Source organism: Ascaphus truei, chromosome 8 (assembly GCF_040206685.1).
Source record: "Ascaphus truei isolate aAscTru1 chromosome 8, aAscTru1.hap1, whole genome shotgun sequence".
Classification (NCBI taxonomy): Eukaryota; Metazoa; Chordata; class Amphibia; order Anura; family Ascaphidae; genus Ascaphus; species Ascaphus truei.
In genome coordinates this window covers 96,196,649-96,209,417 of record NC_134490.1, presented here as the reverse complement: position 1 = coordinate 96,209,417, position 12,769 = coordinate 96,196,649, and the positions used below count along the sequence as shown (strand labels likewise).

The window sequence follows — 12,769 nt, the reverse complement described above, 5'->3', positions numbered from 1 at the left end:
AATAGTGAAAATATAAATTGAATTTGATGGTAATATATATATAACAAAAATAAGTTATATATAAAAGAAAAAATAGTTTAACACAAAAATGAAATTATATGGATAAAACAGTGTCCAGTGAAAAAATAAAAATAGAACAGACCAGTCCAATAGGTAGATGAAAACAAGTCCAGAAAGGTGTTCCAGGCACTGTATGGGGAGGCAGCTTCTATATGATCTAGCCAGATCAAAGGAATCTACAAGAACAAAATAAAAAGAAGCGCCAACTCCATAGCATAATACTGTTGTAATAAACACAAATTTATTAACATAACAGAAAGGCCCCAGGTCATGCACTCACTTCAATTGTTTCAAAAACATTCATTTGAGACAATCTGTAAGCCTCCAGGAATTGTGTAGAGGAGAAGATGCAGCCAGGGTATGATCAGAGCAATGATGCTATGCTGAAGATATACCAGGCAGATACTTATCAGTATAAGATGTCATCAGGAGTAGAGAGGGGAGGGATGATGTTGTCCACTTCAGTGGTGGTGTATCTGGTATCCAAAGAGCTGGCACTCGTGGCCTCGTGGCGCTTAGATGGACCCTTCAGTATCACAACAGGAATGTCCACACTAAACAGTATAGTGGCGCCACCCAAGCAATGCAGTTAAAACTGCCACTCTCCTCTCACTCTGTATCCAACAGAAACGCTGGTTCTAGCCCACGGATGGCTGCTGCAAGTTCCACACAAACACTTCCTTGTTGGCTGATGACGTCAGTGCGTCATGCGTCACGACGTCCGACGCGTTTCGTCACGTGTGTGTGTGCGTATGTTTGTGCTGCTGTCTAAAAACTTCAGAGTATAATGCATACAGGCATACCCCGCTTTAAGGACACTCACTTTAAGTACACTCGCGAGTAAGTACATGTCGCCCAATAGGCAAACGGCAGCTCACGCATGCGCCTGTCAGCACGTCCTGAACAGCAATACCAGCTCCCTACCTGTACCGAAGCTGTGCGCAAGCGGGGAGACTATAGAGCCTGTTACAAATGCGTTATTTACATCAGTTATGCACGTATATGACGATTGCAGTACAGTACATGCTCGATACGTGGAAAAAAGGTACGGCTTCACTTTAAGTACATTTTCGCTTTACATACATGCTCCGGTCCCATTGCGTATGTTAATGCGGGGTATGCCTGTATATCAAAAAGACAGGCACTCCAAATTTGCAGAAAACGGGATTCTTTTATTTCTCGATGTTTTGGCTCCCGACTCTTGAGAAAGGCTCCGCTGGGAGCCGAAAGGTCAAGGAATAAAGAACCACATTTTATGCATGTATGAAGTGTGTGTCTGTCTGTGTCAATTTGTACTTAAATAGTAAAAGAACAGGATTTCAATGAAAAGCATTAAGTCCTGTCCTGATCTCTAAACATAGGTGGACGGTTAACTGCATTAGCACTTAAGGCAGTAATTACTTTGCTGCATAGTTCAAATGTACTGTATATATTTACATATTTAGAGACTTTCATAACTACATAAGGTGTTTAAAATTGAGTACATTGATGTAATACCTTCTATATTTCCAATTAGTGGAATGTGTAAATGTTTAGACACTAATACATTTCAGATACATCCGTTAAGTCGGCAAAGGTAGAGAGCCATAGTTACTAAGCAGTCTTCTGCCATAAGACACATTCCCGGCACTGGAAGACTCCTTTGTAGCCCTTTCAAGTCCATGGGCTGTAAGAGTGTCGGAAGGTGACTTTTAACAGAAGACTGCTCAGTCAACATGACCCAGAATAAAGTGGGGGAGTTCACGCTGATATTTTCTCATATCTATACCTACAGAACCTGGCATTTTTTTAGCATGTCACTCACTATTGGTTGGTAATGCTCATGTTTTCCTTTTTACGTAAACCTTCTAAATGCAATACCTGCATGTACAACAAGAAACAAACGTGGTGTAAATATTTGGTGGATTCAAACTTTAAAGCCACTTTTTGTGGTTGTTAGTATCCAAGCCCCCAAATTATGGAGTTTGTGGATCCTAAATTGTATTTTAATGGAAAACAATTAATGAATAGCAAGATTGAGACTTGATTGAAGTCTACAAGAACACTGATAATATATATGGGTTACTGCCTCTTAATAAGGGATTTTTCCAGTTGAGTGATGCATCATAGGCCTGCTTTCTCTTCCTAAACCAAGGCTGAGGGTGATATATTAACTGATAACAGGGTGCAGCATTGCTTTATCTATATAAAATACATGTCGGAAACATACTTTTCAATTGGTAACAAAATGACCATAATGATACAATTATTGGCTAACTGATATACAGTGTATGTGAATTTAAGATTTCTGGATTATTTTGGTCATTTGCATAGATCCCCTCCTAATTTTATAAACAACTTTCTTGAATAGGATATGACAAAAAAGCAAATGAATCTGGAGAAAATCAGTCTTCAGAAATGCCTTCTGTATTTTGAAAATATTCATGGACGGCCAGTAAGTATGTTGTTAGACTCTTAGATACATACTAGTGATTTTTAACAACTTGCTACCTGTCTATATAATTACATTCCAGTTACTGGTAGATAATTACTTGCTAAACGTATTTATATTTCATTTCACATATACAGTATTGTGTTTACTTTTTTTCTCTAGTACTATTTGTACAGGGATTAATATATATATATATATATATATATATATATATATATATATATATATATATATATATATATATATATATATATATATATATATATATATATATTGTGATGTCCACACCACGTTGCAGTCTCTTGTATCCGGATCAAAGGCAGGGAAATGTAGTGTTGATGCACAGGAGGGTTTATTTGCCAGGTACAAAGCAGGAACAGGGTTAACTTATAACATAAAACAGAAACAAAAACCTAACTCCTTTTCAGAGTTCTGACTAACACAGCTTAGTCCCTAACTAACAGTGGGGCAAACTAAGCTCTTTCCCCACTTTAGACACTGTACCTGCAGCTTCCCTTTGCAGTATCTCACAGGGCTGTCTGTGTGTGTGCCTTCAGATCGGCACAGCAGCAGCCCAGGAAGCTGTCTGTGCTGCCTTTTAACCTTGAAGCTCATTAATTAGGGCTCATGAGAGAGTGAAGGGAACACACCCTGGAAGGTGCTGGGTCCTATGTACCTCCCCTCAAACACCTTTTGCTTCAACATATAACATATCCTCCTCCCCCCCCCTTTGCTCAATCGTTATCGGGTGAGCACTTGAAAATAGGGAGGTGTATACTCGGGACAATGAATCAGCATTTCCATGTTTGGAGCCTGGCCTGTGTTCAACTGTGAACTGGAACCCCTGGGGACTCAAAAAACAGCGAGTTACACGAGCATTCTTTCCCTTATTTTGTTGCATGTACTTTAAGGGTGCATGGTCCGTTATTAGGGTACATTTTCTCCCTAACAAATAATATTTTAGAGTCTCTAATGCCAATTTGATGGCCAAGCCCTCTTTCTCAACTACAGCATATCTCTTCTCATGGACAGTTAGTTTTCGGCTGATATATATGATGGGGTGTTCCTCCGTTCCTACTCTTTGTGACAGGACCGCTCCTATCCCTACATCGGAAGCGTCACACTGAACCTGAAAGTCCCTGGTGAAGTCCGGGGTGATCAGGACGGGATGACCACAATAGGCGTCTTTTAAGCTTTGGAAAGCTTTCTCTGCCTGGTCAGACCACTTCACCATGACCGAACTCTTCCTTTCGTTAGGTCGGACAGAGGGGTTGAGAGGGTGGCAAAGTCTGGTATAAAGCGACGGTAGTAACCGGCCAGGCCGAGGAAGGCTTAAACCTGTTTCTTGGTTACTGGTCTCGACCACTCCCTAATTGTCTTTAGCTTTGCCACCTGCGGTTTCACAAGCCCTCTACCAACCGTATACCCTAAGTACTTGGTTTCTTCTAAACCGATGGCACACTTAGCAGGGTTTGCCGTCAGACCCGCTTCCTCTAGGGAGTCTAACACTGCCTGTACCTTTTCCAGGTGACAGCCCCAGTCATTACTGTGAATGACCACATCATCCAGGTAGCTAGCGGCATAGTCTGTATGGGACTTCAATACCCGGTCCATCAATCTCTGAAAGGTTGCTGGAGCTCCATGTAGACCGAAGGGTAGGACCTTATATTGGTATAGCCCGCCTGGTGTGGAAAATGCCGTTTTTTTTTAGTAGCCTGTGTTAGAGGTACCTGCCAATACCCCTTAGTCAGATCAAGGGTAGTTAAGCATCGGGCATCACCTACACTGTCTACCAGTTCGTCCACCCGTGGCATAGGGTATGTATCAAATGTGGAGACTGCATTTAGTTTCCTAAAATCATTACAGAACCTGATCGAGCCATCCGGTTTCGGAACCAACACGATAGGGCTCGACCAGTTACTGAATGATTCCTCGATTACGTCGAGGTCCAACATTTTCTGTACCTCCTCTTTAACGGCCTGTCTCCTAGCCTCAGGTAATCTATAGGGCTCAAGATGTATGACCTTCCCAGGTTCTGTATGGATGTTATGCTCAATAACCGAGGTTCTCCCGGGTACAGGGGAGAAAACTCGGGCATTGCGCACAAGAAACTCCTTTACCTCCTGTTTCTGAGGGCCAGACAAGGTGTCAGCAATTTTCACTTCAGGAACAGAAGGTTCCCTAGATGGTACAGTCCGAACTACAGTAACCAACACTTCTCTCTCTTTCCAGGGCTTTAAGAGATTCACATGATACAACTGTTCTGGTTTTCTCCTTCCGGGCTGTCTAATTCTATAATTGACCTCTCCTACTCTTTCTAGGACTTCGTAGGGTCCCCGCCAGGTGGCCAAAAATTTACATTCTACTGTAGGTACCAGTACTAACACCTTATCTCCCGGCCCAAACACCCTAAGTCTGGCATTCCGGTTATAAGAGTTTTGTTGTGAATTCTGGGCTTGCTGCATGTGTTGTCGCACAATTGGCAACACTGCTGCAATGCGATCCTGCATCTGGGAAATATGCTCGATTATGCTACGGTGGGGTGTCGACTCTGTTTCCCAGGTCTCTTTTCAAGTATACCTCGTGGGTGTCTCCCATGCAACAACTCAAAAGGGGAGTACCCTGTAGATGCCTGAGGAACTTCTCTTACGGCAAACAATAAATACGGTAAGAGAAAATCCCAGTTTTTACCATCTCGGTCTATGGCCTTCTATAACATATGTTTAAGAGTTTTGTTAAACCGCTCCACTAGGCCGTCGGTTTGCGGGTGATAGACCGAGGTGTGTAAATGTTTGATATTCAACAACCTGCATAGCTCTTTCGTAACCCGGGACATAAAAGGGGTTCCTTGGTCTGTTAATATTTCCTTGGGGATCCCGACCCGAGTAAACAATAACATTAATTCTTTGGCTATGCCTTTAGCGGATGTATTGCGGAGGGGAACCGCTTACGGATACTTTGTGGCATAGTCTACGATGACTAGAATGTGCTGACTTTGGTAATGGGCCAACCAGATCCATTCCGATACGTTCAAAAGGAACTTCAATAATGGGCAAGGGTATTAACGGGCTACGGAACAATTTTACTGATGAGGTCATTTGACACTCTGGACATGTCTCACAATAACGTTCTATGTCTTTGTGTAGACCCGGCCAGTAAAATTGCGCCTTTATTCTATCAGTGATTTTCTTTACCCATAGGTGTCCCCACAGGATATGGCTATGGGCCAGGTCCATTACCTGACTTCTATAGGGCTTTGGCACCAGTAGCTGCTCTAACCTATCAGGGTCTTCTCTTTCTACCCTATACACTAAGTCATTGTTGTAGACAAAGTAGGGTGGTGATGTCGTAACCTCAGGGTTAACTGATACCCCAATTATGCTCACTACTGTGGCTTTGGCGTTTACTAGCGTCAAATCGTCTAGTTGGGCAGAGGCAAACTTTAGGGGAGCAACCTGTAAATCCTGAAAATCTAGTTCTGGGGGGTCCTCAAACTCAGGTCCTTCACCTGCCATAACCTCTAACAGAGAACCAGGGTCTGTCTACTGGATCGGGAACCTCAGACCTCAAGGGCACATCCTGAACACAATCAGACGTCCTTTCCCACAGTTCCCAAAACCACGGGAAATCCTGACCCACTAGGACCTCATACATCAGATTCGGCACTACCCTTGACCTGATGATGTACTGGGCCGATGGGGTTTTCTATGTACACTCGTGCAGCCGGGTAAGTGCGATCATCCCCATGGATACAGGTTACCTGTAAGGAGACCCCTGGTAGAAACCCAGACTGGACTAGACGTGCAGCGACCAATGTAACTGTACTACCAGTGTCAAGCATTCCACTTACAGGTATCCAATCTATTTTGACTTCACACATCCTATTCCTCTCTAAATTACCTTTCTCTATCACAGTCTGCTTAACAGCAGGAACCCTGTCCAAAAAATACCCCACAGAAATGTCACATTGCATTCGGTCAAGGTTCATAGGGCAAACTACTGCCACATCTCCAAGTTCATGACATTTGTAGCACTCAGTGTACTTCCCAAAACCGAGTCGAGTGTTTTTCTCCAGTCTATTGGAAGGAGTGGGGCTAGAGTCCCTTCTATGGGCCGTGGGATTTCCACCTCCTTTATGGGAGTCTGAGTCCCTGTGGCCCATTAGGCCGAGGAACAGTCTTACCGGACCTCCTGATGTGCGGAGACCTGCGACCGGGAAACTCATCAGGACTTGTATTCCGGGCCATCTCCTCAGCAGCAAAGTGGCGTTCCACTAAAGCGACCAACTGCTCTACGCTTTGGGGGTCATTCTGGCTGACCCACTTCTGGACGGTGCGAGAAAGACCCCGCAGGAACCGGTCTATGACAATCCTTTCGACGACGGCAGCGTCTGTACATTCGTCAGGCTGGAGCCATTTCCGCGCAGTGGATGAGGTCGTAGAGTTGGGAGCGTGGAGCCTTTTCTGCATCGTAACGCTAGGAGTGGAACCGCTGGGCCCGAACTGCGACAATGACGCCTAGCCGTGCCGTAATCTCAGCCTTCAGGGATTCATAGTTTTCCGCTTGCTCTGGCTCCGTCATAATAGGTCTTCTGCGAGTCCCCCACCAGGAAAGGAGCAATTATTCCAGTCCACTGCTCAACTGGCCACCCTTCGCGTACTGCAGTGCGTTCGAAAATTGACAGGTACGCCTCAACGTCATCGTCCATCGTCATTTTCTGAATAAGGTGTGATTTTACCTGGTGAGTGACCCGTTGGGCCAAGTTATTCTGGGTAGTAATTTTCTCCCCCAAGACTCGGAGCTCCTGGTGTAGGCGAAGTTGCGCCTCGTGTTGCTCTTCTTTTAGCGCCTGATGTAGGGACAGCGCCATCTGCTGAACTAACGCCGCAGTACTTTCAGTTTGTGACATTGTCATCTGTTGTAAGCTCTCATTATTGGATTTTGACATCTCCTGCAAACCCCGCAATAGGATAGCAGCATTTTCTGTTTGCTTGTACTGGAGCGAGGTTAGAAATGCCTCCATTTTCCACTTTCACTGCCTTGTGGACTGCCCGCACTAAACTCCACCAATTGTGATGTCCACACCACGTTGCAGTCTCTTGTATCCGGATCAAAGGCAGGGAAATGTAGTGTTGATGCACAGGAGGGTTTATTTGCCAGGTACGAAGCAAGAACAGGGTTAACTTATAACATAAAATAGAAACAAAAACCTAACTCCTTTTCAGAGTTCTGACTAACACAGCTTAGTCCCTAACTACCAGTGGGGGAAACTAAGGTCTTTCCCCACTTTAGACACTGTACCTGCAGCTTCCCTTTGCAGTCTCTCACAGGGCTGTCTGTGTGTGTGCCTTCAGACCAGCACAGCAGCAGCCCAGGAAGCTGTCTGTGCTGCCTTTTAACCTTGAAGCTCATTAATTAGGGCTCAGGAGAGAGTGAAGGGAACACACCCTGGAAGGTGCTGGGTCCTATGTACCTCCCCTCAAACACCTTTTGCTTCAATATATATATATTAATATATAATGTCACTTCTGGTAAATGTTGATCTTATATTGAAGTGAAATTCGCACATATTGGCTGACTGTAGTAGTGGTATGTGAAAATTGACACATTTGCAAAAGTGGCACATTTTGATCATTTGTGAGCTACAAAAATGTTGCCCATGAAGACAATAAATCTGTACAAACTTTTTGCAAATGTATTAATGAAAGTGAGCCAGGGAAACTTCGCAGAACTCAAGGACATAGTATGAGCTTCAAATGTTAGATGTTAGAGCGCTTGCAAAATATTGCACAACAAAAACGTTTTGAAAACTGGTATTTTACACTGTAATTGCTGCGGAGACCAGTAGAGTAATTAATTATTCTGCCCTGATTTAAGGGATTTAATAATGACTATTGTGACAAAGTGTGTGTGTGTCTGTGTGTGTGTCTGTGTGTGTGTGTGTTTTATACAGGCATACCCCAGTTTAAGGACACTCACTTTAAGTACACTCGCGAGTAAGGACATATAGCCCAATTGGCAAACAGCACCTCGCGCATGCGCCTGTGAGCAAGTCCTGAACAGCAATACCGGCTCCCTACCTGTACCGAAGCTGTGCGCAAGCGGGGAGACTGTAGAGCCTGTTACACGTGCGTTATTTACATCAGTTATGCACGTACAGTATATGACGATTGCTGTACAGTACATGCATCCATAAGTGGAAAAAGGGAGTGCTTCACTTTAAGTACATTTTCGGTTTACATACATGCTCCGGTCCCATTGCGTACGTTAATGCGGGGTATGCCTGTACACTTCAGTGACTTAACCGTATGACTATAATTGTAATAATTAGAGACTATAACTATTGATGCAATTTTTTATCGGACAAATTTCACATTGCGTGTGTAAATGAACTAAAAAGTATTGAACCACTTTTATATGCGCAATTTGTTCCCTACAGATTTTATAATTGAGGCTGTAAGCTAAGAAGCCCCTAATAGTACAAATGTGTGCAGAATATTAGACTTTATTTTCATTGAAAAATTTGACTGGGTACACCATGCTGAATAAATGCCGTTACTGATCCAGACATTTACTAGAGTTTGTTAATGAAGTATTTAAAAAAAAATAAGTTTAACATAAGAGCAAAGCAAAAAGAAGAAACAGAAGTGCACCAAGGGTCAAGATACATGTAATAATCAAGTAAAATAGTAACAAGTAAAAACTTACATATAAAATAACATTAGTCCAGTAGAGGTCAGTGCACAGGCATCCAGTCCAGGTGGATGGTAAACGCAGGGGTAAATGCTCATCGGTGGACTACTCAATACGGGTCTCGCGAGAAGACGCAACCCGGAAGTGCCATCTGAGTACTGCAGTTGGTCCCAGCGCGCGGGACTGATTTGTGAGCCTCGGCATTTACCCCTGCGTTTACCATCCAACTGGACTGGATGCCTGTGCACTGACCTCTACTGGACTAATATAATTTTATATGTAAGTTTTTACTTGTTACTATTTTACTTGATTATTACATGTATCTTGACCCTTGGTGCACTTCTGTGTTTATTTTTGCATTATTATCCGGCGTTGGAGTCCTCCCACGGCGGTTATTGGTGAAGGAGGGGTGCCTTCACATCACAGCAGCAGCAAGAGGGGAGAGCAGATCTACTTCAAGAGCTTTCCTAGGAAGCATGAGCGCGGTTTGATATTTCATAAGAGCAAAGCATTTGTCAGTAACCAGAAATATATAATAGATCTTTTTTAATTTTAGGCGAGAGGCAATAATTAGTTGTAAATGGCAGTTTTCATAAAATGTTTGAAATAATTTCCCTCTGAAATGCATTCTAACACTACACACTCCCCCCTCACCCCTACATACTTAGTTTAAAGACTGCACTGGGATGAAGAGAAGACCGTTATCTGCTTTCATTAATTCCTCTCAAACTGTTTTAAAAATTGGTGTAATAGGAAAGGCAGAACAAATAGTACATTTTTGTATAGTCATTTGTACTTCCAAATACAGCTGCTCATAAAATCTAAGCATTGCTGGTGAGCACTACAGAAATATATACTGTGCCAAAATTACTTGGCAACTACTGTTCCTATCTCATGGGTGTGAAAATTGTATATGTAAAAGTATTCCCTAATATTCCAGAATTTGTAGTGCCGACAGACCATTGTTTTAAAAGGTCTGTCAACCAGAGACTTTGTCAAATGACACTCCCTGCATTCCTAGCGTGCTTAGTAAAAGGAATACTTTCTTCATCAACAGGTTAATTATGTTCTAAGGGTCGGCTCTCTGCTATGTTTCACATGAACATAACTTACTGTAGGTCGTGGCTTTTGGAAGAGATTTGCAATGTATACAAAGTAATTTAAACAAAGGGTGCTGTGGATATGGTGGAGAGATTTGCCTTGGCTGGGTGCAATATTGCTTTCTGTAGTTGAATTCTGCAGACTTTCTACTGAATTTAGCCATGATCACCAACTTAGTTGTGAGATTTTTTAATTGCTGAAAAGTAAAAAAATTGCTTCTATTTGTGCAAGATTAAATAATCAGTGTTACTCTAAGTAAAATTGAATTAAATCAATGCCTTAAACATCAATTTATGACGAAGTGGTCATTCACAATGCATAATACTGGCCTCCGATACAAAGTATTTCTAAAACCATAGACTTCAATATTCAGGAAGTTTTATTCCATTTCTGAAAATAATGTCCATACATTACATAGTTACATAGTAGATGAGGTTGAAAAAAGTACGTCCATCAAGTTCAACCTATGCTAAATTTGGAAAACAGATACATTATCCTATATCTATATACAAAAAAAACCCCAGTGTCATATCATCCAATTATATCTCATAAGGGGAAAAATAAATTCCTTCCTGACTCCAAGAATTGGCAATTGGATTATTCCCTGGATCAACATTCTTCCCGTGTTTACGTATTTGGTATATCCCTGTATACCTTTCCTTTCTAAAAAGATATCCAACCTCTTTTTTGAACAAATCTATTGTATCTGCCATCACAATCTCCATGGATAATGGATTCCACATTTTAACTGCCCTTTCCTTTGTTGCTGGTGAAATCTCCTTTCCTCCAACCTTAAGGGATGCCCCCGAGTCCTTTGTACTGTCCTTGGGATGAATAGTTATTTTGAAAGCTCCTTCTACTGTCCCGAATATATTTGTATATAATTATGATATCCCCTCTTAGACGCCTCTCTTCTAATGTAAATAAATCTAATTTAGCTAGCCTCTCCTCATAAGTCAGATTGTCCATCCCCTTTATTAATTTGGTGGCTCTACTGTGCACTCTCTCTAGTTCCATATTTCTTTTCTAAGGATTGGTGCCCAAAATTGTACTCCATATTCAAGGTGTGTTCTTACTAATGCTTTATAAAGGGGTATAATTATGTTTACTTCCCTTCCATCCATTGCCTTTGCAGCTACTGCCTGACTTTGTGCACTATTGCTAAGCCTGCTGTCTACAAGCACTCCTAAATCCTTCTCCATCAAGGATTCCCCCCATTTATCCCTATTTAATTCATAAGTCATCTGTTTATTCTTGCTTCCCAAATGCATAACCTTACATTTATCTGTATTAAACCTCATCTGCCATTTACCTGCCCAAGTTTCCAGTCTCTCCAAGTCCTTCTGGAGAGAAATTACATCCTGCTCTGATTCTATTACCTTACATAATTTAGTATCATCAGCAAAGATGGAGACTTTGCTCTCGATCCCAACCTCAAGGTCATTAATAAACAAGTTAAAAGGCGCGGGTCTCAGTACCGATCCCTGTGGCACTCCACTCACGACCTTAGCCCAACCTGAAAACGTTCCATCCTGTGTTGTCTGTCCTTTAACCAGTTTTCAATCCAGGTGCATATATTTTTACTGAGTCCAATTTGCTTTATTTTGTACACCAACTTCTTGTGGGGACTGAATCAAAAGACTTTGCAAAATCTAAGTAGACCACATCAACTGCATTACCCTGGTCTAAATTCTTACTTACCACCTCAAAGAAACAAATAAGGTTAGTTTGGCATCATCTATCCCTCATAAATCCATGCTGACTATTGCTAATAATTGTGTTTTTCATTAGGTGTTCCTGAATATTATCCCGTATTAAACCTTAAAGTAGATTCTCCACTATTGAAGTCAGGCTTACAGGTCTGTAATTTCCCGGTTGTGATCTAGCTCCCCTTTTAAATATAGACACCACATCTGCTTTACACTATTCTTGTGGTACTGAGCCTGTAGAAATGGAGTCCTTGAATATTAAATGTAATGGTTTGACTATTACTGAACTTAACTCCTTGAGAACTCTTGGGTGTATGCCATCGGGGCCAGGTGCCTTATTTACTTTAATTTTTTCAAGCTACCTATGAACTTTTTCCCCAGAACCAATCGTTCATTAATATGGAGGTTGTGGCTTCCTCCTGCAGCACTACAATTGAAATTGATTCTTCCCTAGTAAACACAGAGGCAACGAATTTGTTTAATACCTCAGCTTTTCCCTTATCTAAAATAATCTGCCTGCCCATCTCACACTGAAAGGGTCCTATATTTTCTTTTCTCATTTTTTTGTTATTAAAGTACTTAAATAACTTTTTAGGGTTGATCTTACTTTATATTGAAATCCTTTTTTCATTATCCATTTTTGGTAATTTGATTTCCCTTTTGCAATTTTTATAACAATCCTTATAATTCTGATACGATGCCTCCGTCCCTTCTGACTTCAAGAATCTAGACGCCTTCCTCTTCTTTTCCATTTCCTCCCTACCTGTTTATTTAG

At 41.9% G+C, this 12,769-nt stretch overlaps 1 protein-coding gene across 3 annotated transcripts in view; it reads left to right on the top strand.

Annotated features, from left to right (window-relative positions):
- Window positions 1-12,769, top strand: part of FAM13C (family with sequence similarity 13 member C) — a 507,877-nt gene that overhangs the window by 483,917 nt on the left and 11,191 nt on the right. For 2 of the 3 annotated variants that reach the window (XM_075612947.1, XM_075612946.1), the window contains exon 15: window positions 2,411-2,494. The exons of the other annotated variant lie outside the window; for it this stretch is intronic. In XM_075612947.1, the coding sequence (XP_075469062.1) occupies window positions 2,411-2,494 (84 nt within the window). The remainder of the gene's footprint in view (window positions 1-2,410; window positions 2,495-12,769) is intronic. 3 annotated transcript variants of the gene reach the window in all.